This window comes from Pyrgilauda ruficollis, unplaced genomic scaffold (genome assembly GCF_017590135.1).
Source record: "Pyrgilauda ruficollis isolate IOZ18807 unplaced genomic scaffold, ASM1759013v1 scaffold11, whole genome shotgun sequence".
NCBI lineage: Eukaryota > Metazoa > Chordata > Aves > Passeriformes > Passeridae > Pyrgilauda > Pyrgilauda ruficollis.
This window is the reverse complement of record NW_024509210.1, coordinates 12,011,397-12,034,618: the sequence shown is the minus strand read 5'-3', so window position 1 is coordinate 12,034,618 and position 23,222 is coordinate 12,011,397. Positions and strand designations below refer to the sequence as shown.

At 44.0% G+C, this 23,222-nt stretch overlaps 1 protein-coding gene across 1 annotated transcript; it reads left to right on the top strand.

The window, feature by feature from the left end:
* Nucleotides 1–4,113: 4,113 nt before the first annotated feature.
* Nucleotides 4,114–22,440, top strand: LOC121357190 (neurotrypsin-like). Its single transcript, XM_041474272.1, has 15 exons — nucleotides 4,114–4,212; nucleotides 6,251–6,296; nucleotides 7,519–7,755; nucleotides 9,052–9,175; nucleotides 9,888–10,063; nucleotides 10,391–10,538; nucleotides 11,408–11,586; nucleotides 11,985–12,126; nucleotides 13,137–13,339; nucleotides 14,329–14,470; nucleotides 14,721–14,926; nucleotides 15,478–15,556; nucleotides 15,792–15,914; nucleotides 16,406–16,686; nucleotides 18,209–22,440. The coding sequence occupies exons 1-15, from the start codon at nucleotides 4,141–4,143 to the stop codon at nucleotides 18,517–18,519; spliced, it is 2,469 nt and encodes an 822-aa protein (XP_041330206.1). The 5' UTR covers nucleotides 4,114–4,140; the 3' UTR covers nucleotides 18,520–22,440.
* Nucleotides 22,441–23,222: the final 782 nt, after the last annotated feature.

Here is a 23,222-nt window from a genome sequence, read left to right as displayed (position 1 = left end):
CTTGGGCAACTCATAATCTGCAACAAAATGTTTCTTTTCTTTTTTTTTTTTTTTTGTAAAAAAAACCCCAAAAACTAAAAGGGGGAGAGAAAGTTAAAGCATGGATTGATAATTGAAATAATTTAATTCATTTATAGTTTTGATTGTGGGGAGAGAGGGGTGGTTTCCACTGCAGTACCACAAAACTACAGGCAGGATCTTGGGAACAGTACCTGATTGGTGGGAAAAATGCAGTGTCTTGGAGAACTGATGTTAGAGCCATTTATATCAGTAATTCTTTTGGGTGTGTAGAAGAAGCAGAATAAGAGGAGAGTCAGGCACTCACATACTGTGTGATTACCCATGGGTGGCTGTAGAGTTTGCTGGAGCTGAGTCCTCTGGAGCCCCAGGCTGATACCTGTTCATCACAAAAATTTTAGTCAGGTGAAGGCTTTCAAGTTACTGAAGCAACATTCTCTTAGCAGTTAATTACAGTGGCTCATTAGTGGATAATCCAGGGTAGCTTATTCTTTTGTTGGTATTATGACATAATTGGGTCTTTTAGAGGACTTGGGGTCATCAAGAACACAATATCCACATCTGAGCTCACGAAAACACTTTGTTTCTGTGGAGTTTTGCGTTTTCTGTCCAGAAGACTGTGAAAAATAATGCTACTTGCTGTTCCTTCATTTCTGGAGGATATAAAATAGATTGGGAGTGAGGAACTGATTCACCTCTGTTGATGATGATTTTCTTCATATTAAAACTTGGAATAAAAGTGTTATGCATCTCTTAAGATAGCACCTATGCTGAATATACCAAATTCTAGTGTCTGTGAGGAGCAGTCTTACATAAGAGGCTGTAACAGGGACACTTAATACCTTTTTCTATTTTTACTTTTGAAGTTTTGCATAGCTCCCACTAATCTGAACAGCTCTTTTTGCATTACACTGCTTCACGGTGAGCTTCACAAATTCAGTTGTTTGGGGTTTTGTCTAACCTTTTATGTGTCTACTATAAGCTTGAAATTACTATGCTAAGGTTTTCCAATCCTTTTATTTATTGAGAGGAAGGAAGCAATGCTTTTCAGGTGCATCCAGGTTTTACAGTGCTTCCTTTAAAAGTACTTGAGCAATTCTTTTGCTTTTGTTGTAACCAAAAACCCTCCAGTTACTGACTGTCCTTGGCAATTTCAGCTGCTGGCCATTTTACTGCATCTCACCATTAAGCTTGATTAGTGTTTAAATGCATTCTGTGACATGCTGGTATTGAGGATCACTCCATTAATAGTTCATGTGTGTACCCACAGGGAACAACACTGTTCTTTCTGACTTGGGGTTTGTACCACCCCATGATGCTTTTGCTGGGGGGTGAGGAAAACTGTTCTGGTGTGGAACACACTGGTTAAGAACATTGCTGCAGAGACCTGTATGTGATTGCATGGTGAGGAAAGAATTAAACAAAAGCTGACTAGCTGTTCTACCCTCCTAAGTCGGATTTACAGGATTTAAGCAGATCTGCTGGAATTCCTTGATCTTATTCCTGTACCTTATAGCTTGACTATTATACCAGCTCTGGCTATGATTGCTGTTAACTACTCCTTTTAGGCTTTCATTGTGGAGGTAGCATTAATATTTCAGCTGGTCCTGATGAATAGTTGTCCTGCCAGTTCAGGAGAAATAGGTTGAATTCCAGAGAGCCAGGGACATTTTAAAAGATGGCATTTCTTGTTCAGAAGGGTCAATACAGAAAAATCTGGCAAAATCAAGACAGACTCTGTAGGGAATCATAGACTTCCTGTAATAGAAATATGCATATATGGGGTGAGAAGGACTACTGTTAAATAGTAGATTTAGATATTTACAACTACTTCAAATTTGCCTATACAAGAAAGTTCAGATGTTTTACCTTACCTGTAGATACATTGCTGATCTAAACTGCTGTAGTTGTATTGGTATAATTCCCTTTTAGATTTTCCTCTCCACCTTGGAGAGTAGTCATGAGAAGCTTTTGAGAATGAGATCCACCTCTCTCAAGGAATGTCATTACGTGTGTGAGAAAAACTAGGGGAGTCTTGGTAAGAAGGAAATAGTTCCAAAACAGTACCTGCCAGAGAGGAGACAACTGCAAAACCCACTATATCTTCCCAGTTCATTATTCTTCCAGAAAGTGAATACAGGCTTGGACTTCTGTTGCTTTTGGTGTACTGGTCTGTGTTTCTTTTAAAATTACTTTATCTATTAAATCACTTTTTTTAGGAAGACTTTGCCGTGACAGGGAAGCAACTTAGAAGGTACCATGAGAGAAATCCAGTGCAGGCTTCTGCTAGAGGTGTTAAACCCTGTGTGTCAGAGGCCTGAACGGGGAGAGTCTCATGGGATGGAGTTCTGAATGAGCATCAGCAACCTCTAGTAAGGAGCTAGTTTCTCTGAATGCTAATAGAATTTCTGTTCCTATTTCCAGTATGTCCTTTCCTTGTGTGTTCAGTGGAGGAAGTGGTTCTAACACAGTCCCATATTTTTATTTTGTTCTGCTCCTTTGTGCTACTGCTGCCTGAGAGTTATAGTGTGATGCAGCATCTAAGCTATTTCCATCCCCTGCTGCCCTGATCGTCTGCCTCCCTGACTATGAGGATATAGGAGATTTGCTCCTAATTAACTGAGTGTAATTCTTGGCCAAATCCACTCCAGAAACATCTTCTTTTTACCACTTAGCAACTCCTAAAGATCCAGCATGGAGGGAAATTTCCTTGCCTTTGATGAGTGACTGAGGATGAAGCAACACAAAACTGTCACATGAAGTGAGTAATGGGCAAAAATGAAGGAAGAAAAAAAAGAGGCTTTTTGTCAAGTCAGTAGATTTTTAGCAGCCTGTTCCTTGTTTTTATGCTGAAGGTGTCTTTGGAAGTGCTACTCAGCAGACTTGGCCAGAAGTGAGCTCATTTCTAAAGGTGACCTTCATGTTTCATGCTGTATAACACCACGAGTTCATTGCTCCAAAATCAGAATATAAGAAATGCCCATTAGACTGAGCAGAGAAGCAGCACAAGGAATGTGTAAAAAAGTATTTCCAAGACTGAACAGCTTCAAATGAACAAATTGCCTTCTTAGATTTAGTAGTATTTACAGCTTGTAGCCTTGAAACCTAATTCCTATGGAGGACCAGCAAGTTGAAAACACTAAAACCCCCCATGGGATGGGATTGTTCATGGTAATACAATAATGATTAACCCTCTGGAAAGCATCCTAGCCAATTGAGGAAAAATATAGCCCAAGGTCAAGGAGACGCTCGATGGCAAAGTTCTGTGGTGGCAATACCCATGATGGCAAGATACAGGGCTGAAAATTGGGAGCACCCTGGAGAGGGCTGTGCCACCTGTGGATTTTCCGGGGGAGATCTGGAAGCTGCTTAATGTAGAGTTTTCTGGGTCCCATGTACGTGGGTTCAAATCTGAAGAGAGCTGACCTCGGGAAGCTGCAAGCTGCTAATCGAGGAGGCAGCGGTGGGGGGGATAAAGTCCAGATTCCTTCCAAGAAGTCTAATCTCTGGCAAATGTACGCGCACACGCCGTTGCCTTTCCCAGTTGTTGCTGGGGGCTTTGCAATAGGACGCAGCCCCAGCTCCTTACCGTGCTGCAGCCTCTGTGCCTTGGGAAGAGGGGGAAAGGCAGCTGGGGAAGGAGCATTGCAGGAGAGGAGACGAGCGGGCGGCTGGCCCCGCCGCTGGGCAGAAGGGGCGGGGAGGCGGAGACTGGCGCTGGGAGCAGCGCGTACCTGGAGCACGGGAGGCTGCGGAGAGGAGGGGACAGCGAGGTGAACAGAGGGCTAAGACACAGCCCTTACCGCTTGTGCTCGCCTCTGCTCGTCTTCCAATGTGCTAGAGAAATTCGGGGACATGTTCTGTTCCCTTATTTCTCTCCTCTCTTCTTCCCCTTTCTGAAGAGAAGAATTCATGAGAAAAGATGGGGAGAGGAACGGGAAAGTGAAATTCTAAGATGCTGCGGGGAACTTTGATCCCTTTCCTCACGTCCCTTTCCCTGCGTAGAAATGGAAAAGGCACCCCGCTCCCTCGGGTGCGGAGCGGCTAGCGTGGGAAAGCAGACACTGGCAGCTGAACGAGAATGTGATGCTTGAAGAACCTTCTGCTCACTTTGTACGAGGGATGGAAATCTCCAAAATACTCGGGCTCCTGGTAGAGCTCTCAAGTCTGCTATCCTGTCTCAGATGTGTGGAGGTAAGAAAAGGTTGTTTTTCTATCTGCTTGTAAGTCACATGGCTCTTTTAATATCCTCACTGTAAGTGGATCTTGTTATTACTTGACTATGTTTTCTAGAGCATTTAGGCAGCTGTGGTCTCTGGGAAGGACTGGGGGCTTGGGGAGAGATTTGTTTAATTATGCATATAACTTCAGAAAAAGAAATAAACCAAGAAAGCAGAATACACAAGGGCTTGCAGATGCTTTGGCTTGGGTTTCTCAGGCACTGCGGTGACCTTGGCAGGAAAGATCCTTTATTTCTGTTCTTTGCTGATTGTCTCTCTTGCTTGTGGACAGATGATTTATAGCTGCACAGGCCTGGGACAATGCCTGCAGCATAGGCTGTTTGCACTGAATTTAATTGGTGGCGATAGTCAGCGTTGGGGTATTTTGGAAGTTGCTACAGAAACTGACAGAAATTAATTTTTCATTAGAAGGGAAGTTTATTACTTGGACTGAAGTACTTTTGTTTATGGTCCCCAGGTTCAGTCTCTCATATATATCCTGTTATTAGTCTGACCCATCCTTGTATCGCTGGCAGGCTTACATGTGTCTGCAGGTGTGCACTAAAAGCTAGGGACTGAGGGACCTGGATTGTGGTGCAGTCACAAAAGTACAGCTTAGCTCACTTTCTACTCTCTGCAAATAGCTTTGAGATCCTCAGCTAAGTCCTTCAGTGTTGTTGGTCCAGAAACCCTTATGTGGGCTTGCAACAGCCTGATACATGCAGATAGATGAATTTTTTGCCTGGAAAGGGTTTATCTGTGTATCTCTTCGTGCATATGAACCTGAGATCTGATCTGCTACTACTGAACTGTGTCAGGAATTTATCTCCATATGCAGTATCCATTCTGACTTCTGGGAGGTGATGCTGGAGCTTGGCCATGGTTGTCAGCACCTTCTGGATCATATTCATAAGCTTGATTTGAAAATTATATCTGACATGAATAGGTGTTGTTCTTGTCAGGCTTCTGTGGGAATTACCTCTGCTAATTCCAGAAGTGGATTTGGTTTAATTCCAAATTTAACTGTTCCTATTTTCCAGGAAGAGGTGAAACTGAGAGAGGCAAAATTACTGCATTTTGAAGAAAACCACAACCATTACCAACAGCTAGTATCCTTTAGCTGCACATCTCTGCTCTGTGAATTACAACTCTTTCGTCATATAAAAGTATTAGAAATGTTCATTTAGAATGTTTAGAAACGAATTAAACTACAAGGAGCTAGCAGAAGCATGTACAGTTTATTCTTTTCACTCTGAGTCTGTGAAGGTCTTGCACTTGCTTGCCCATCATGTAGTGATGTTGAGTGGAGATCTGTCTGTCAGCCTATAGTCACATTACAACCACAAAAAAACCCTGCCTATAAGAGGAAATGAAGTTTTGGGGCCAGACAGGATGCTAGAATTCTGAGGACTTTGTTTCATATTTTTTGGTCTTGGCTATTTAACCTCATTTCGATAACAACATCATAGGCCATATCATATTTTCAAGTATTAAAACCAGAATCCTCAAAAGGCCTTGGATTTTCTTCGTTGGATGTTTCCCACTTTATACATGGATGTTTATTACCATTTTAACAGGTATTCTGAGAGCATCATCCTGTCACTCAAGTAGATAAATATCTGCTACTATAGCTGTAGATGACTTGCCCTATAAACAGTGAGAGAATGAGTACATATTATTTTTCTTACTGATAATAATGATTTTCTTCTAGATTTCCTTTCCATAGGCATATCACTCAGACTTCCAACTCTGTTGGAAAAAAAAACCCAAAACCAAGCAGAGCTCAGTAATGCAGTGCTTAGATCAAGGGTAAATCTCTGCAGGCCAGTAGCTATTAATTTTGTTTTAAGTGGACAGAGCTATGGTTGTATTTGAAGAGGAGCAATGGGGAGACCAAGGAAGAGGATGGTTACTAGGGTGTGTTTGCCTGAAGCTGAGCTGCTTTTAGGACATGCCCATGTTTATTTCATTGGATAATCATCTCTCTGCTTTTGCTCTGTTTCTTTTTCCAGGCTTTCCTGGGATCCAAGCCCAACCAAAACCATTTGCAGAGTGCAGGTAAGAACAAGAAGTTATTAATTCAGTCACTGGGCAGGCTCTTTCCTCCAGTGGTGATGTGAGACCATAGGCACAATAAACCACTGCTACCTGGCCTTCTTCCTTTCTTTTCATCACTTCTTCAATCTTTTCTCTTGTCCCAATGCCTGTTTATCTCCTTCACCAACATGGCCAGACTACCTCTGTTCCTTCATGTTGAATGCTCTTGCAGCTCCCTGCTCCTCCCACATGTTCTTTTCCTTTAATCTCTTTCTTTGCCTTGGTCTTTTTTACATGCTTACCTTTTCTCTGCTCTAATAACTACTGAATTCTCAGACACCCTCTCTGAGGGTCCCAATTGATGCCACACATATGATTTGTTTTCCAGGCATTGACTTCCAACTGCTTCTCATTTTTGTACCTTGCATTTGACCTTCAGCTGTCACTTACCCCCTCTGGGCCTGACGGTGGCTAGAAGGCAAATGACATGATGCAAAGTTACTTTGTACCCCTGCTCTTTGCCCCAGGTGCAGAAGGGTTTTCTGAAAGTGTTGGCTTCTTTCTGTTTACTTAGTGAATAGAGCTGTAAATGTCCCTTTCTCAGTCTACTCTTCCCATGTTATGGACTCTATAAAGCCCACAAAACTGGGTGTTTTTTCCCCACTTCATTATTTCAGTGCCATGAATGGATAGTTTTCTCCTTTGTTAAGGACCATAATAAATTAATTATTGGGTATTTCTACACTGGATATTTCACATGGGCACTGAGACATTGGCACCTGCACTTCCCACAAAATAAATTCCCTTTCTCTTCCAGTGTATTACCCAAGCTCAGATAAACCAGGTGATCTGCTCATGTGTATAGAGAACGTACATGCAATGAAATACAGTGTCATTTCCCACCTTCCTGCTTTGTACAGTTCTGCTCCAAAGTGAGTACATGTATTGCATGTACATTAATGGGAATCAGTTCAAATTATCATGTTTGGGCCCTAAGTTAACACTCTTCAAAGGTCTGTCTGGGCAGTCCATTGCTTCAGATCAATTTGTGGTTTAGACAGTGAGTATTATGAATATTCTTTGAGCAGCACCTTGAAGAGCGATAAGAGTTTGCATCAAGCAAGCAGCAGCTGAGACTGCAGACACCAGGGGTATTTCTCATAACCAGCTGGTGTGTCCCATGTTGTCTGAGCTTTGGTGTGTGATGCCTTAGGTGATGCTAACTCTCCCTTCCTGTGCCCAGCGCCCAGCGTGTGTGCTGTGGGCCCTCTCGGGTACTACAACGGCTCACTGGCGGTCACCGAGGCCGGGGCACAGTGTCTCAACTGGGCAGAGTTCCCTGATTACGTTCAGCAGTACCCAGACCGTGGCCTGGGGGACCACAACTTCTGCAGGAACCCAGACGGGGGAACGACACCCTGGTGCTTCTACAGGCTTGTGTCAGGGGCCATCGGCTGGGCCAACTGTGACTGTAACCAAGGTAAGGGCTGTGCTGCCTCAGGGCTCAAGCCAGCAATGTGTGCTGCACAGACTTGTAAGTGGCAGGTGGAACACCCTGTGAAAAAAGCACCGTACAAAGACTGTTCTGAATTGTTGAAATAATTAATAGTAGAGGTTAGCCTGTGTGGGAGAAGAACGTCTGTATATAGTAGGGGGTGGATTTAAGCTGCTGTAGCTGTAATGCCTTGTATAGATGTTTTATTCTCATACAAGGAGACTTCTTTTTTTCTACTACTAACTTATGCCGCTTTGGAAACAGTTTCAGTTATGTAGAAAACAACCCACTTCTGCTCCTTTAGGGTCCACATCAGAGCATTCCTCTGATATAAGCGTAGCAGTTCAAATATAAACTTCTTTAATATAAAATCTTCTGTGGCAAGGCAGGTCATAGGCTTGTGTTAAATTTCCTCAGTGATGGCAGAAGGACTACTGCTTACTTTGAGGCAAGCAAGGAGCTGAGCTCTCTCAATGGATTGGCTACTGTGCAGCATTCTTGAAAATGTCGTTTTCTGACCTTCCTTGCTTTTCCTGCATTTTGCAGAACAGTTGAAACACCAGTTTAATAAATGAATTGACAGTCTTTTCCCTTGCTAGTTGATGTGCTTTCAAAGATGGCTTCATTAAAGGGAAGAATATAAGTGTAGTGGGGCTGTGTGCCTACAGTGAGGTGCTGCAGACAGGTGTGTCCTTCTGCAAGTACGTAACTGAGTGAGGAGATGTGCTTTCTAAACAGTGGTAAAATTTTTAGTGGGGTGGGAATTGAAAGGGTATTTACACTGGCACTTCCTTTTCTTAGAGAATTTAAAGAGGATTCATCTGTTGTTACTGAACATCTCACTCTAGCAACAGAGTCATGCAGGTGAAGTGCATGATGGAAATAGTTGATGAAGTGGTTGATGGAAATAGATCAGTGGAGTTTCAGAAGTAATTAGATAGATTTTCACACACCCTTTGAAGACAGCATGTAAAATCAGCCCCATTCCACAGAAGGAGAATCCAAGAGCTTTTGCAGACGCCAAATTTCCTGCTGGTGTTACCATGGATTTGAAAAGACCATAAAACAACCATCTTCCCAATCAGCCATTGCTGGAAGTGGGAAGGTGCCATATCCCACTCTTTCATGCACATCGCTTTAGTGCCAGCACAGGTAAAACAGGGATGAAGGAAGCCAAGTGCAGTTCAGCTCAGCTACATGCAAAGTCCAAGACTTGCTGGTCTGAAACTTCTATCAGCAGATAGCAACTGGTTTTGGTTGGTTTTTTTTCTCTTTTGGAAGGTGCTGTGCGGTTGGCTGAAGACAGTAGTGTGGAGCTGTACTTCAATGGACTCTGGGGAACCATCTGTGCTGACCACTGGACTGACTGGGATGCCAGTGTTGTCTGCAGGCAACTAGGTCTCAGGTGGGAACCTCAGTCTGGTTGTGAGAGGTACATACTCGTGTGGCTTTTGAAAGAGCAGCCTCTGTGGTTACAGTCCCTCTGGCACAGTGTGTTGGCTGGCAGAAAGGAGTTTGTTTTGTGGTCTAATTTCCCACTTACCAGGGTCCTTTTGTACTGTTCTCTTTCTGTGGCTACCCCCAACCCAATCAGCATTTGCAAGAATTTTTTCAAACAATAGTTTCTGCTTCATGCTCCAGGCTGTGAAAAGTGAGCTGTGAGATCAATTCCCTTTTTTATGATCATCAACTAGAGTTACTATTGTGCTCTACCAGAAATTTTGGGAGTATGAGCTCTCTTTTGGTATCTGGGATTTGGACATTCAAACTTCCAAATAGCAAAGAGATAAGGTCCACAGAGAGGGAAGGTGATTCAGATAGTTTGGTGTTTGAGTCTATTGATGGGTTTGTTCATTGCTTTCAAACAAGAGTGCTATTTCTGACTACACCAATTCCTCTGCTGTAGGTGGGCATATAAAAGGACTAGGATGTGCTGTGTGCTTGCTTGTGCTTTCCCATTAGACTGTAAATGGTCACCCCTTTATGCACTTCCAATTAACTGGGCACACTGGGAGGTGAAATGCCACAGCTGGACTGGAGAGTCAAAACACCGGAGGGAACTTGTAAATCAAGCCATGCTGTGGCATTTCATTGCTCTCTTGCATCCTCTGTACCAGTGAGATCGGCACAGCTGGGAAGAAGAGTCATCCTGGACCATGGCCTGTTCCCCTGCACCTGCAGTCAGCAAACTGCCATGGAGACGAGGAAGCCCTGCTGCAGTGTGGCTATCAGGAAGCTCTGTCAGGAGCTTGTAACCAGGGGAGTGCCGTGGTAACTTGCGTTCCTCCAGAAGGTAAATCTCCAGGGAAAGATCTCAATCTCCCAAAGATGGCTGATGCTTATGACCACATGCCCTTTTTATCAAGCCAGGTTTTTGTCTGCAGGCAGAAAACTCCTGGTCACTACAGCAGCCAATTAAGGAGACATCTCTGGACCAGCAGTACCCCACTCTGGGGGCTGCAATCACGGGTACTTGTGGGGGGGTCTAGAAGGGAGGATGTGATAAGACAGCATCATGAGAGCTCCTCTAGCTAGAGAGTGGTTCTACACCCTAAACTGCTGGATGTGCTTTGTCTCTGTCTTGTTCTGTTGTGCTCTCTTTTCCTTTCTTGAAGCACAGGTGTAGGTGCCCCACTTCGTATAGTTGGGGGGAAGGAGAGCTTTGAAGGGCGAGTGGAGGTTTACCATGATGGCAAGTGGGGAACCATCTGTGATGATCAGTGGGACGACCGGGATGCTGAAGTAGTCTGTAGACAGCTGGGACTCAGGTAATTTCCTTGCTGTCTGTCATGGAGTAGTAATAGAAGTAGGCAGAATGAAGAACATGAAAGCATGTCCCTTCATTGTCCCTTTACTGCCCTTCACAGCCCTTCCTATAGGAGATACACAGAAACCCTGGGAAACATAATTCTGGACTGATCATCCTACGAAGGGATTTTGTACCCCATTCTTTTCAATTTTATGGGTTTGTGCTGTGTTAAAAAAAAAAAAAAAAAAAAAAAAAAAGGTACATTCCTGTCTCAGGATTGTTTGTGTTTACCCCTGTTCATAATTTTTGCATATGTCCTAATACAAATCTTGTTGGCCTCAATGACAACTTGTAATGGTGATTTCCATATGTGAACTGCAGCTGCTTACTTGGTTAAGTTTAAACACATCTAGTTTCACTGGCTGTCCTTATCCTCTTCAGACAGGAAAGCAAGAGAGACCACCTCATTCTTCTGTGTTTAACATTCAATGTTTAACATGGGAGCTGTTGTATACTGAGCATTCTTGAAAATCACATCAGTACAGGATTATTTAAAATAGACTGTTCAAATTTGAGATCCCTCAGTTTTAGGAGTTTTGCCTGTTATGAGATTGTAACTGAGACTGATGTTACATCGTTGTCTGCAGAAGTCTGAACTGTTCATGTTGTAGTGTTGTAGTAACATTTTCGTTATTTGCTGGAAGGGCTCATTACAAACTTTCCAGTAACATATTTCAATTAACAGTTGGCAACTCCACTGTGTCAAAAATACAGATGATCTATGGGAAGATAATGACCCAGCATAGGAGAGTCCCTGTGCAAGGCAGAATCTGAGCACACAAGACTGTGGCCTTCCTTACTGAGCATACATGTCTGTAATGTTTACAGTGGGACCCCAAAAGCCTTGTCATGGGCTCACTATGGGCAGGGATCTGGCCCAATCCTGCTGGATGAAGTGCAGTGCTCAGGGAATGAACTCTCCCTTGATCAGTGCAAGAAGAGTGACTGGGGACAGCAAAACTGTGACCACATTGAAGATGCTGGGGTCTCCTGTGACCCTTTCACAGGTACAGATGTACAGCTCTGTCAGATGCGGTCGGTCTCACCCCCACATTACTCAGCTTGCTCAGCAGGTAAGCCCTGGTTCAGGATCCTGCACAGCTTCCATATATGGCTCCCACAAGGGCTGCCGGATGTGGAGACAGAGAGTAAGGGAATGGATCAGAGGCAGACTTGGTGGTGTTCCCATGGTTTTGCTCAGGTAGTGTGGAAAGGCTGAAATGAATCCTCCCCTGACAGATGGGTATGTTTGGAAGCAATGAATGTTTGTATTTTGAGTACCCACAGACATCTGTCTCTTTTGTTTCTTTCACTCGTGGGTGGTACAGAGACCTAGCCATGGTGCACAGGCTGTTTCTTTTCTCTCCTGCTGAGTGCTGCCCTTTCCTTCTCCCACCCCCTGCAGAGGGCACGGTCCGGCTGGCTGGCGGCCGCAGCCCCAGCGAAGGCAGGGTGGAAGTTTACTACAATGGAGACTGGGGCACAGTGTGCGATGATGGCTGGACAGACCTCGGTGCCCAAGTGGTCTGCAGGCAGCTGGGCTTCAGGTAGGACTGAGAGTGTGTAGTGTCTGTGCTTCCTAATTTCAAGGATTAGATTCCATCATGCTTCACTGGGATAGGCTAGATCTTAATCCTTCAACGCTGTCTTTGTTTGTTATAAGGCTTATTACCATTACAGAACTTATTAAGGAAAGATTAATAGGTATCCACATCCTTTCCAAGGGGCAAAAATAAATCTATAATTTCTTGCCTCAGCCTGTTTTGAAAGCAGATAACAGGCTTAATACTGTCCTTATGAACCCCTCAGCAAAGTCTGAGTATCTTATTTAATGCTCCTTAAATTTGCAGGTGTCTTTTCTGCTCTGTCAGTAGAAGGATATCACCTATCTGCTCCAAATGTATCACCCTCAATAGCTGAACAAAGACCATTAGGGCAAAAGAGAGTAGTAATGGGGATTTTTAGCCCATTGCTGAGCTGTCATCCCTTCAGGAAGGAGTTTGGGAAAGATTTAAAATCAGGATACTCTTGCCTTTGAGCTAGTAAAATGGGGTTATGTGGATTTTTTTAACATGATTAGGGTCTTTTAAAATTTCAACTTTATAGATGAAAGAAAGACTGTACTAAAGTCTTTCCTTTGAGTTCAGCTACATACTATCTTTTAGTGCCTCAAAGTTTGCAGCTTTCTGCAGTTCAATTCCAGGTATCTGCTTCCTATAAAAAGAAGTAGAATTACTTAAATGTTGACATTTTTGATGCCTCCTCTGCCAGCCCCTCCCCAAACTGATGTACCTGCTATAACTGGAAAGAAGCCTCTGCTGGCTCTCTGTGCCTTTGACCAAACACTAGAAAATAGACTGGTCTGAGAGGCCTTCCTGAAAACTGAAGCTGGTGAGATGTGAGGGTGCTTGGTTGTCATCCTCTGTGTCCACTGAGTGGTTTAGGTCAGGAGGCCACCAGTACCATAGTTAAGTGGGGGAGTTTCTCTTTGGATTTGAGCTTTGATACTTCTGTGGCACTTAGAGTTTCAATGTTATTTTCTGTTTCCTTCCTCTAGTGGTCCTGCTGCCCTGGCCTCTGAAGGAGACTATGCTGCTGGCCAAGGCTTCATCTTACTGGATGATGTGGCATGTGTGGGGACAGAGCTGTCTCTCCTGGACTGTCCCCACAGCAACTGGGGGCAGCATGACTGCTCCCATGCTGAGGATCTAGGAGTGCGCTGTTCCCCAGAAAGCAACACGGTCATGGATGGCAGCCTGGGTAACTCACCTTACTCTTGCCCTGAACAGTGGCAAAGTTTCACCTTCTGGTCTATTCCCTTGGAAGCTCTGGCAAATGTGGGAGTTTTTCCTGTGCTGTTTCAACAAGGGGTCTGCTTTTTGAGGAGGAATGAGCCCTGCCTGAATTAGGACAGAGCCACAAATCCGTGGCTCCACCAGACTTACTATCAGACCAGCAGATAAGTGGAAACTGGAGAGAGCTGTATTGGCAGTCTCTGAAACAAACCTCAGGGGCTGAGGGACAGTGGCTGCCTTAGCGTGCCATTGCTCACGGGAACGCTTTAACTAGACCTTTTAGGAAACATAGGTGTGGTTACATTAGTGCCACATCTTGCCAAGACAGGAGGATTTCAGATGCAAGGAGTTGCTGTTTGCACTCCCTTGTGTGGATGGCACACTTCTAATTAAAATTGTGAAAGTATTTCAAGTTAGTATAATTTCTTCATTTATATAATGCCTCATGCTCTCCCCTTTCCTTACTACAGGAGACTTTCCAGTTTGTCAGACATTTGTTATTGAAATAGCTGGCATCCAACATTTTTGTTTTTCCTGGATGTAGAACCCTTGTCTTGCTTAGAATCATGTTGTATTTTTACAATTCAATGGATTTTTTCCCAGGCATGTTTAAGCTTGTCTAACTCTTGGCTTAGGAGTTAATAACTTTCTTTCTGTTCTTATTCTCCTCTTTACTCAGCTTTCAGAGTATGATCCACTGATGATTTCCAGTATGTATTAAATAAATTAGTATGTATATAGTCTTCTGATTCAGCACAGAGGTAAAATGTCTTCATGTAGACACACTCCTTTCAAAAACTTTTTTTCTTCCCCCCCCCCCCTTTTTTTTTTTTTTTCCTTTTGTTTTAAGCTTACTGATATCTAGGATTCATCTTTTTCCATAGAACCCAAGTTTTGGACACCTGACCCCTCTGGTTATTTGGATTGCAGCAGCCCATGTGTTTCCTCCTTCAGGGCCTCCTGTGCGGCTGGTGGATGGAGAGAGCACCACGGAGGGCCGGGTTGAGGTATTGCTGAATGGGCAGTGGGGCAGTGTCTGTGACAATGACTGGACAGACAGAGATGCTGCAGTGGTTTGCAGGCAACTGGGATTCAGGTAAGAGCTGTGCTACAGGCATCTTACAGACAGAAACAGCTCTCGGGAGCACTTCTGGACTTGTTTCTGGGGGCTTAGTTTTAGTTTTGGCACAGCCAGATATGCTTGAGGGAGTAGGTTGCTCTTCTCATTCTACTACTGTCTGTGTGTGGAGTGACACATAAATATTATTCCACTTAAAATACACTGGTGCCTCAGGTTCACTTGGCTCCTGCTCACTGCAGATTAGACACCTTCTCTCTAATTGCAGTGGTACAGCAAAAGCCAGGGCAATGGCTTATTTTGGCGAAGGCCATGGGCCCATCCATCTGGACAACATAGAATGCAGTGGCATGGAGCACACCCTGGGGCAATGTGCCACACCTGACACCAGGATTCACAGCTGCTGGCACAGTGAGGATGCTGGGGTTATCTGTGACTACGTGGAAGAAAAGGTCCAAGATATCAGGAGAACAGGTGACATTCCCATTTCTTCTATGCAGGAATCTGGAGCTCTGGTTTAGAATCTCTGCATGCTTTTGTGGTTTTTCCCTGTCATTCTTGTCTTCGGCTGAAACTTCACCTACAAAATAAGCATGTCCTGTCCTGCACCTCCTATGTTTTTCTTGTTTTCAGTGTATCTTCTTAGAAGCACAGAGTGTTCCAAATTAGTCTGAGGAGCTCCACCCATGTCAGGCCTTTGAGACTGCAGAATTTCTCCACAGCCAAGTCACCATACACTTCCTTAGAATAGCACCCATAAGCAACCTTTGGGGTTTAGAGTACTGAGGAAGTATAAGTATAGGTTCCACTCTTGGTGTGAGACTATAGAGACTTCAGGTAGGCACCTCCAGTGAAATTAAGGAAACCTGGGGGATCAAATGTTCTATGAATTCCATAGGCACAACACAACACAGTCAATTACCTTGAGGATTAATGACCTCAGAGAAACTGAATGGTATTTGGCTCTGTGACAGCAATGCTGATACTGAAGGTCCCTACCCAACTGCTCTAACATTGCCATGCAGGTCCAGAGTCTGGTGTGTGTGGGATGCGCCTGCTTCATCGTCGCAAGAAAAGGATCATAGGTGGAAACAAGTCTCTGAGGTACTACGTTGTAATTGCTGAGTCAGACTGATTTCAGCTTTCCTTCAGGCTCTGGAAATAGCCTGGCAGATGCTGACTACATTAATGCATTTTCACTGGTGATTTTTGAACTTGGTTTGAACCAGTATCTAGGGAAGAATGCAAGCCAGCTGAGCTCAGATGAGACAGAGTGGATGGGAAAAGAGGAAAATGGCTCCCATGTGTGTGAGACCACTTATTCCCGTTTCTTCTTCAGAGGCAGCTGGCCATGGCAGGCCTCACTGCGGCTGAAGGGTTTTCGTCGAGATACTCGTCTGCTGTGCGGAGCAACACTGATCAGCAGCTGCTGGGTGGTGACTGCAGCCCACTGCTTCAAAAGGTGTGTTTGGGAGTGGGGAGCCCCGAGGGATACTCAATGATGGACAAGATAACCTCATACAAGCTTATCCTCCTAGACCAGTGGAAGTACATGAGCAAAGTTTCTAAAGTAAGACGTCCAGGTTGTGACGTGTATGATCTTGGAATGCTTATGGGGATAACTCTGAGGCTTTACAGCACAAAGGGAAACAGCATTTTGACATTTTAAGTGCTTTAAGGAACTGTGAACAGGTCGGTTCACAAGCCTGTTGCAACTATAATAATAATTTTTATAGGAACAAAAGCCCTGTGCCTGGTAGACAGTGATTTGGGACGCCAAATCTGCAACAGCTGGCATGATCATATCTGCTAAAGAGGTCCTGCAGTTCTGCAACTGGAATTGTTTTACCACTGTGGTGTGAGGAGGTGGTTCAGTCTCATAGCAACTGAGACTTGTGTAAGTCTGCTTTCCTCTAGCAGGAGTATTGAGATCTTGAGTCTGATTTTCTCCAGGTTTGGTGTTGATGTGCGGCGCTACCTCCTGCGTGTGGGCGATTACCACACAGGTGTGAAGGATGAGTTTGAGAGGGAGCTGCCTGTGGAGCGGATTGTCCTCCACAGGAACTACTGGGCTGGCAGCAATGACAATGACATAGCCCTGGTCCGGATGCGGGGCAGAGAAGGGCACTGTCTCTCCTTCAATCACCACGTTCTGCCCGTCTGCCTGCCTGACAGGAGAGAGAGGTCTGACATCAACAGGCAAGCCTGCATCATCTCTGGCTGGGGAGACACAGGTGAGTGGTGGGGCTTTGAGAGGCAAGAGAGGTGAGGAAATTTGCCTTCAGAAGCCTAAATGGGCCATTAATTTATGTCAATTGAAGGCTATGTTCTCACTGCTCCCCTTGTCTGTGCCAGTGCATGGTGCTAAGGAATAGGAAGATGAGTTGGGTTTTGTGGTATTGCATTTTCATCTGCTTTTGAGGCTTATTGAGTCTGCTCAATATTGGTGAAAGCTTTGGTTTCCATAGCATCCCTCTGAAGCTGTGGGAGAGACCAATGCTGCCATCTGGCCACAGTCCTCTCTTTCTTCCCATTTCTACACGTGTTTGCCCACAGTAGACCCCTAAGGGAGCAGCAGCCTGTGCAGAGCCGCTATACCAAGCCTGTGAGAGGCCCCCATGTTTCCATGACCTGCCTTCTTCATGGTACTGTCATAGTGAAGTGAGAGCTTAGAGGTAGAAGGAGCTCTCAGTGAGAAATCTCTCTCAGACTACCTTGCTTAATCTCCGTGTGTATTTCTGCAAGGACAGATGGACTCTGAGTCTGGTTTCTGCTCTGGGTTCAAGACAGCCTGGACCTGTCCTCTTTGAGCATATTGCTGTGAAGCTTCCTACATAAAAGGGAGCACGGAGGCCTTTCTGGGGCTGCTATGACTGGAGAAAAGCCATACATTTAGAAAGATTTCCTGCCAAAAGCCCCAGGAGCTCATCTGCTGATTTTGGACTTGCCTGTCCTCAGCTGTTTCCCTAGCTATTACCGCAGCTTTTTAACTGCAAGTACGTGTTTGCCTTTGGAGTCCAGTTGTGCCAGTTGCACGTGTCACTTCAGGATGTTTGGGGTGGATCAAGGAGCAACTTAGCAATGTAACTACCTTAAGCTGTATTGGAGCTTAGTGGCTAGAATCCTTCCCACGCACCAAACCCTGCTTTCTCAATGAGGAGCAGTTACCTACTACCTTGTGAACTTACATAAACCTTGGGCACAGCAAGGTCATACTCTAATATAGCACATTAGCCTTATGTTCTGAGCAACCCTGGGCTAATAAAGAGATGGGATCAAATAAACTCAAGTCTGGCCAAAGATGAAGGGAATTCCCTTTGAATAATATTTGAATGCCTCTGAAACATCTTCTAAAACTTTTCTGAGAATTGAGCACTTAACATATACTACTACATTTATTTTCTTGAGAAAACTCTGTCCTTGCTTTACTGAGGAGGAAATTGAGATTTGGAGAGGTGAGATAAATTGAACAAGGTTCAAGTTACTTGTTGACAGACTCAGGAGTAAGACTCATCCTTTGATCTAACCTTTTTCTACAACCCTCTTCCCCACATCTTTGATCTTAGAGCTCTTTTTTTGTGGTCTGGCTTGGCATCACTGTTTTCTGAAGTTCTCGTGGTTTCAGAGATGCTGAGCTCAGCCTACTTCTATGCTGCAGACTTGACAAGAAATGTGTAAGTGTCTGGTTGCACTGTTGCACCAGGTCACTACTGTTGCCTGTATGTGAATCAGTCTGGCTGGTCTGTTTTATTCCAGGGAAGTCCTATTCCAGAACCCTGCTGCAGGGGGTGGTGCCCCTTCTCCCACGGGAAGACTGTGAGGCTCGTTACGGGCGGAAGTTCACCAACCGCATGATTTGTGCTGGGAACCTCTCTGAAGATAAACGTGTGGACAGCTGCCAGGGTGACAGTGGAGGGCCACTCATGTGTCAGAGATCAAATGGACGCTGGATCATTTTGGGCATCACTTCCTGGGGGTATGGCTGTGGTCGGAAGGATTCGCCCGGTGTGTACACAAAGGTCAGCAAATTTGTACCCTGGATCAAGAAAGTGACCAAGCTAAAATGAAAATGACTGAGCTCTTGGAATTTCAGCACGTGGTCCTTTTGCCTTGCAGCAGCAGAAGGCTGTGGCTTCTGGTCTGTGACTGATGGAGATTTATTTTGACATTGGACATTGGCAAAAGATTTTAATGTAGAACTGGAAGGAAAACAGTTATGACTGATTCTTTAAAGTCTTTGGTTTCACTTTACTCTGTAATCTGTAAGCAGAGAAAGCAGGTGCACAGTGGTAACAATGATCAGTATATGTTGCTCTAAATATCCGAATCCTTTAATGCAATCACACTTATTCCTTTGCCCTGGCACACAGAAATGGTAGAAGTAGAGAGATACCTACTGCTGCAAATCTATTCATGGTTGTATGTTTGGACAGTTGAAACATGATACAAGGAGAGGTGAGATGCTTGGAAGATGGCATTAGGTGCTGGCATAGTGGAAATCTTCACTTTTTTTTTTTCATAACAGCTCTCTTCAGTTCCAGGAATGAGAAGATTTGACCTGAGTTGTGGAACAGGCCAACAATTGGGTTTTTTAGCTTCCCTGATATGTCTCTAGGGGAAATCTTTTCTCTTCTGAATAGTAGGTCTGCTCCCATAGGATCCTTTTCAAGTGTCTGCCTAGACTAAGAGATGCTTGTCCCTCCTGCTGTAATCCTTTGTCACATTTCCAGCTGCCAGATGCTGTGGTTTTATTGCTGCTTTTTTGCTATACTAGTTTGTGTGTGTGGTTGGGCTTTTTTTTACTTCCCCTAAATAGCATCTTCTAGAATCAGTTGTTGGTGTGAGAGGCAGTAGCTTTCTTGCCCTCATGATTATTATGAAGAACTTAAAAGACTGACCTCAAGTGGCTGAATAGACATGTCATTTTTCTTAAATCCAAATGTAATGTTAATCTCAAATATTCAGGCATTGAATCATGATTTAACAGCACTGTGGGGACTTCCTACTGGTCTCTTATTCATCATAGTTATTAGCTGCCCTTTGTTTGTGCTGCTAGTCTTTAGTATTTCTGTGTTCACAGTTTTCCATGAAACATGGAATTACTCCTGGCGTATAGATACACCTCAAGCAAATTACTCACTCCTTGTGAAAAACAGTAAGTGTGCTGCTAAGCAGCTTCCCACTTTGGTGAAGTGTGTCCTATTCTTGAGACCTCTGGGCCATGCTTCCTTTTTTCTCTTCTTTGCACTCTTTCTCTTTCCATTCCTCTCAGTGGGAGTAAACTGGATTAACTTGAGGGTATGCAAGCACTGTCATCAAGCTGTAGTTCTCAGCCTGAACAGATACAATGCTGAGAGAAAGCAGGGGTTATTGAATATTACAATTTCTTCCTTCTGTTTCAATCCAAACAAATGAACAGAATTCCTTCTTATGCCTTAAGCACTTTTTAAAGTTAATATATTATTCTTGAGTAGTAAAAAAATATAAGTAGACAGAAGGGCTAAGTGCCTTAATAGCTGTGCAGTGCAGCATCTTCTCACTGTGTACAGATAAAGCAGAGAGGAGACAGGTTTGAGCAGGAGGAGGAGTAAAAAGCTTTGATGTATAACCAAGGGCTTAAATGTGGAGGATTAATACAGAATGGGACACGTGGAGCTTGTGCCAGATGTGCATGTTTTGGGTAGGCAGTAACTGGGTCAGGCACTGACCTGCTGTCTGAAAGGTTTGCACTCAGGGCATTGAGGTGTTCAGTATCTAGATATTACCAATGCAAGAACAGAAGGCAGAGCACAGTCTCTGGATTAGCATTGTCAAATTACAGGGCATGTGGTGACAGAATCCTAGAAATTACCTTGGATTCAAGAAGTACTGATTGCCTAAAGCTTTAATTTGTCTTCTATAAATTAGCTTAATATAGAGGTGCTGACCTGACTAGGTGGCTGATTTTTGTGTGTGAAGGCTAAACTATATAGTTTCATTTACCCTATCCAGGTATTATAGGATAGTTGGACTACCAGTGTTGCAATGCACTGTTCTAAAATCCTGCTTGCAAACTTTATTTTAATGGAGAATTGTTAGAATCTTTAAAACATGCAATGTCAGGACCCCTGCAAACTGGCCTTTGAGACAAATCTGATCTGTTTGTGCCTCTTCTCGAGGTGCTGAATGTCTTGAGCACAGCTTTGTGCTGATAACCCTGTTTAAAATGCCAGACTTGTTCCCTTGGCAGCACTGTGCTTGGCTCCACTGGCCATGTTGTCCTATGGCTCCTGGCAGAGTCTCTAAAATGCAAGGTGCAGACTGCTCCTTATCTCCCAGGCATTAAAATGCCAAGAGGACTGAGGGCAATTATGTCACAGATCTCTCATCCTGTGGGGGATTAAATGCCAAGTTCTATACTGGCAGGAGCAGTACCTGTCTGGGAAACATGGAGAGATTTGACTTTTACCTTCAGCTTCCCCTGAGCCAGCATGCTACAGCAGCTCAAATGGAGTTTCTGTGCCTTGGGTGCTGTCACATCTCTAGTTTAACCTGGTTTGATCTTTCAGTTTATAGCCATAACCCCAACAGGGATAGAAACACCTGAAGGATGGCACTGTGAGGTTATTTACCTAAGCTTACTTAGCAAGTGGCCATTCAGGAGTTAGCATAAATTACCATGTAACACAAGTGAGATGTGGGCCTGGCATTGCCTTCTGAAATTCCCATGTTCTAGTTTAAAATATTTCTTTCTCCTAGATCTTGTCACTATGAAAGCTGTGAGAATCCTTGTAATTGCACCGTTTGAGTCCTGCATGAACCAGGAGGAGGGAAGTATCCAATCTCCTTTGCCTACTTTTATACCTTACTGGTGCTGTAGGTGAGCCTGTCAGTACTCTCCTACATTGACCTGGCCTGTTTCAGGACACAGCTGTTGCTCTTCACTGTTTAACCTGGCACTGTGGCCCAAACCAAACTCATGTGCTTTGCCACTGAGGCTAACTGGAACTGCTTGGTTGGATGAACAGCACTCAGTCACCCTAGGACTGTATTTGGAATGTTGGACAGCAGCAGATGTTTCAAAGGATAATAGTATGAGTTGTGCTGAACAAGTTTTAACAACCTTTCCTTCTGGGGAATTTTGTTCTTGACCCATTTAAATTAATTACTTGCATTACTATTATCTTATTATAATAGTAATGCAAGTAATATTATTATAATATTATCATTAAAAATTGAAGTACAAATACTCGATCCTCTAGGTGCTGTACAAACACTGTCATTCTTTTTTTTTTTCCCTAAAGTGTAAGATTTTATATTCCTAACTTTTAAAAACTATTTAATGTAACCAGCCTTCATCTTCCATATAAATGTTTAAATTTTTTGGTTTTAATCTAACTAAGCTTTCAATCCTAGTATTTTCTGGCAATTAAAACCATTATAATTTTATTCTCCATAGCACATAATTTCTTTTTATGGTTCCTGAATTAATTGCCTTTTGTTTTCATTAAGTACCATCTGTCCTTGTGTTCTCAGCCACGAGAGGAAATAAGGGGCCTGGCTTTATATTCTCTGTTATGCATTTTTCTAGAGATAGTTCCTTTTCTAAGGCTGTGGCTTCTCTGTCTCTCTTCAATCCAAACTGTCTAGGTGTCTGATAACATGCTGACTGTCTCTCTGTCTTCTCTTTCTGATGGATCTTTAAACTTTGGTAAACAACGGAATGCACTTTGCCAGGGGAGGCTGTATCCCCTGCTGATTATTTGAGTACAGTTTTCTATAGCAGGCAATTCTGTAAGTGATTTCAGTGCTGTGTCTGTATGCTGGAGCTAGTTTTAAACTTGCTAGTGTGGTCTTGGTGGCAGCCTTGCTTCAAGGGGATGAAAACCCACTGAGGTTAGCTCCCCATGTGTCTCAGGTAGGTGCAGCAGTCCCACCAAGCTCACAGAAATTGCTGTAGTTCTGTTTAGGGAGCTCTGGGCAGGGAGCACCTGGAGAGCTGTGTAGACCTTTCCCTGTGCTGACACACATGGAGGGCTGAGACAGTCCATCTTCACAGCAATAGTCCTTTGGATAAGGCTAATGCATGTGCACTGGTTCCAGGAGCTGAGAGCTCAGTCAGTGTTGCTGGTGGCTGCACTGTGCCACATGGATGCTCTGAGAGAACTTTCCATAGCAGAATTCTCACATATCATGGTTGTGTGAGAAAGGGACCATCACTGTGAGTGGCTAGGACCATTGGCAGGAGTAGAAACATGGCTATGGTAAGGATCTGAGGAGCAGCTCTTAGTGCTGCTCCTATCCCCCTTTGAGAGAATACTGCAGTCCTCCAAAGGCTGCCCCAGTGCTCCAAAGACTGCCTCAGTACTGGGGTCTTCCTGACCTGCAGTGCCTGCAGTGGTACTATGTCAAACCTGTTCACACTTTGGCTACCTGAAGCTGGATTAAAGATTTATCACTTTCTTGTGGCTGAACACTGTTCTGATGATTTCTATGAATTATGTTCTAAGCTATGATTAATCAGGCAGCTGTTTATTAACCTGGACATGATGTCAATTATCCTTGTAATCTCTGTAAGCCTGTAGCAGAAAATAACAGATCAGTTTCTCTAAGATATGACTGGAGGTATTGGTGAGGAACAAGAAAAGTGGGCATTTGCTATCTCAGGGGTAACAGAGGTACATCTGCCTTTTGTCTGTCTTCCTTTCTTTCTGAAGCCTGTATCCTGAAGTCTTTTCACCCCAGAAGAGCTGCAGTGATTCATCAACCACTTGAAGAGAGATTTTTATGT

Bases quoted from the DNA above. Each gene is read 5' to 3' on its own strand.
- LOC121357190 (XM_041474272.1), top strand. From the start codon at position 4,141: ATGGAAATCTCCAAAATACTCGGGCTCCTGGTAGAGCTCTCAAGTCTG. The intron at 6,297-7,518 runs GTAAGAACAAGA...TCCTGTGCCCAG, and splicing joins AAACCATTTGCAGAGTGCAG to CGCCCAGCGTGTGTGCTGTG. The intron at 16,687-18,208 runs GTGAGTGGTGGG...GTTTTATTCCAG, and splicing joins CTCTGGCTGGGGAGACACAG to GGAAGTCCTATTCCAGAACC.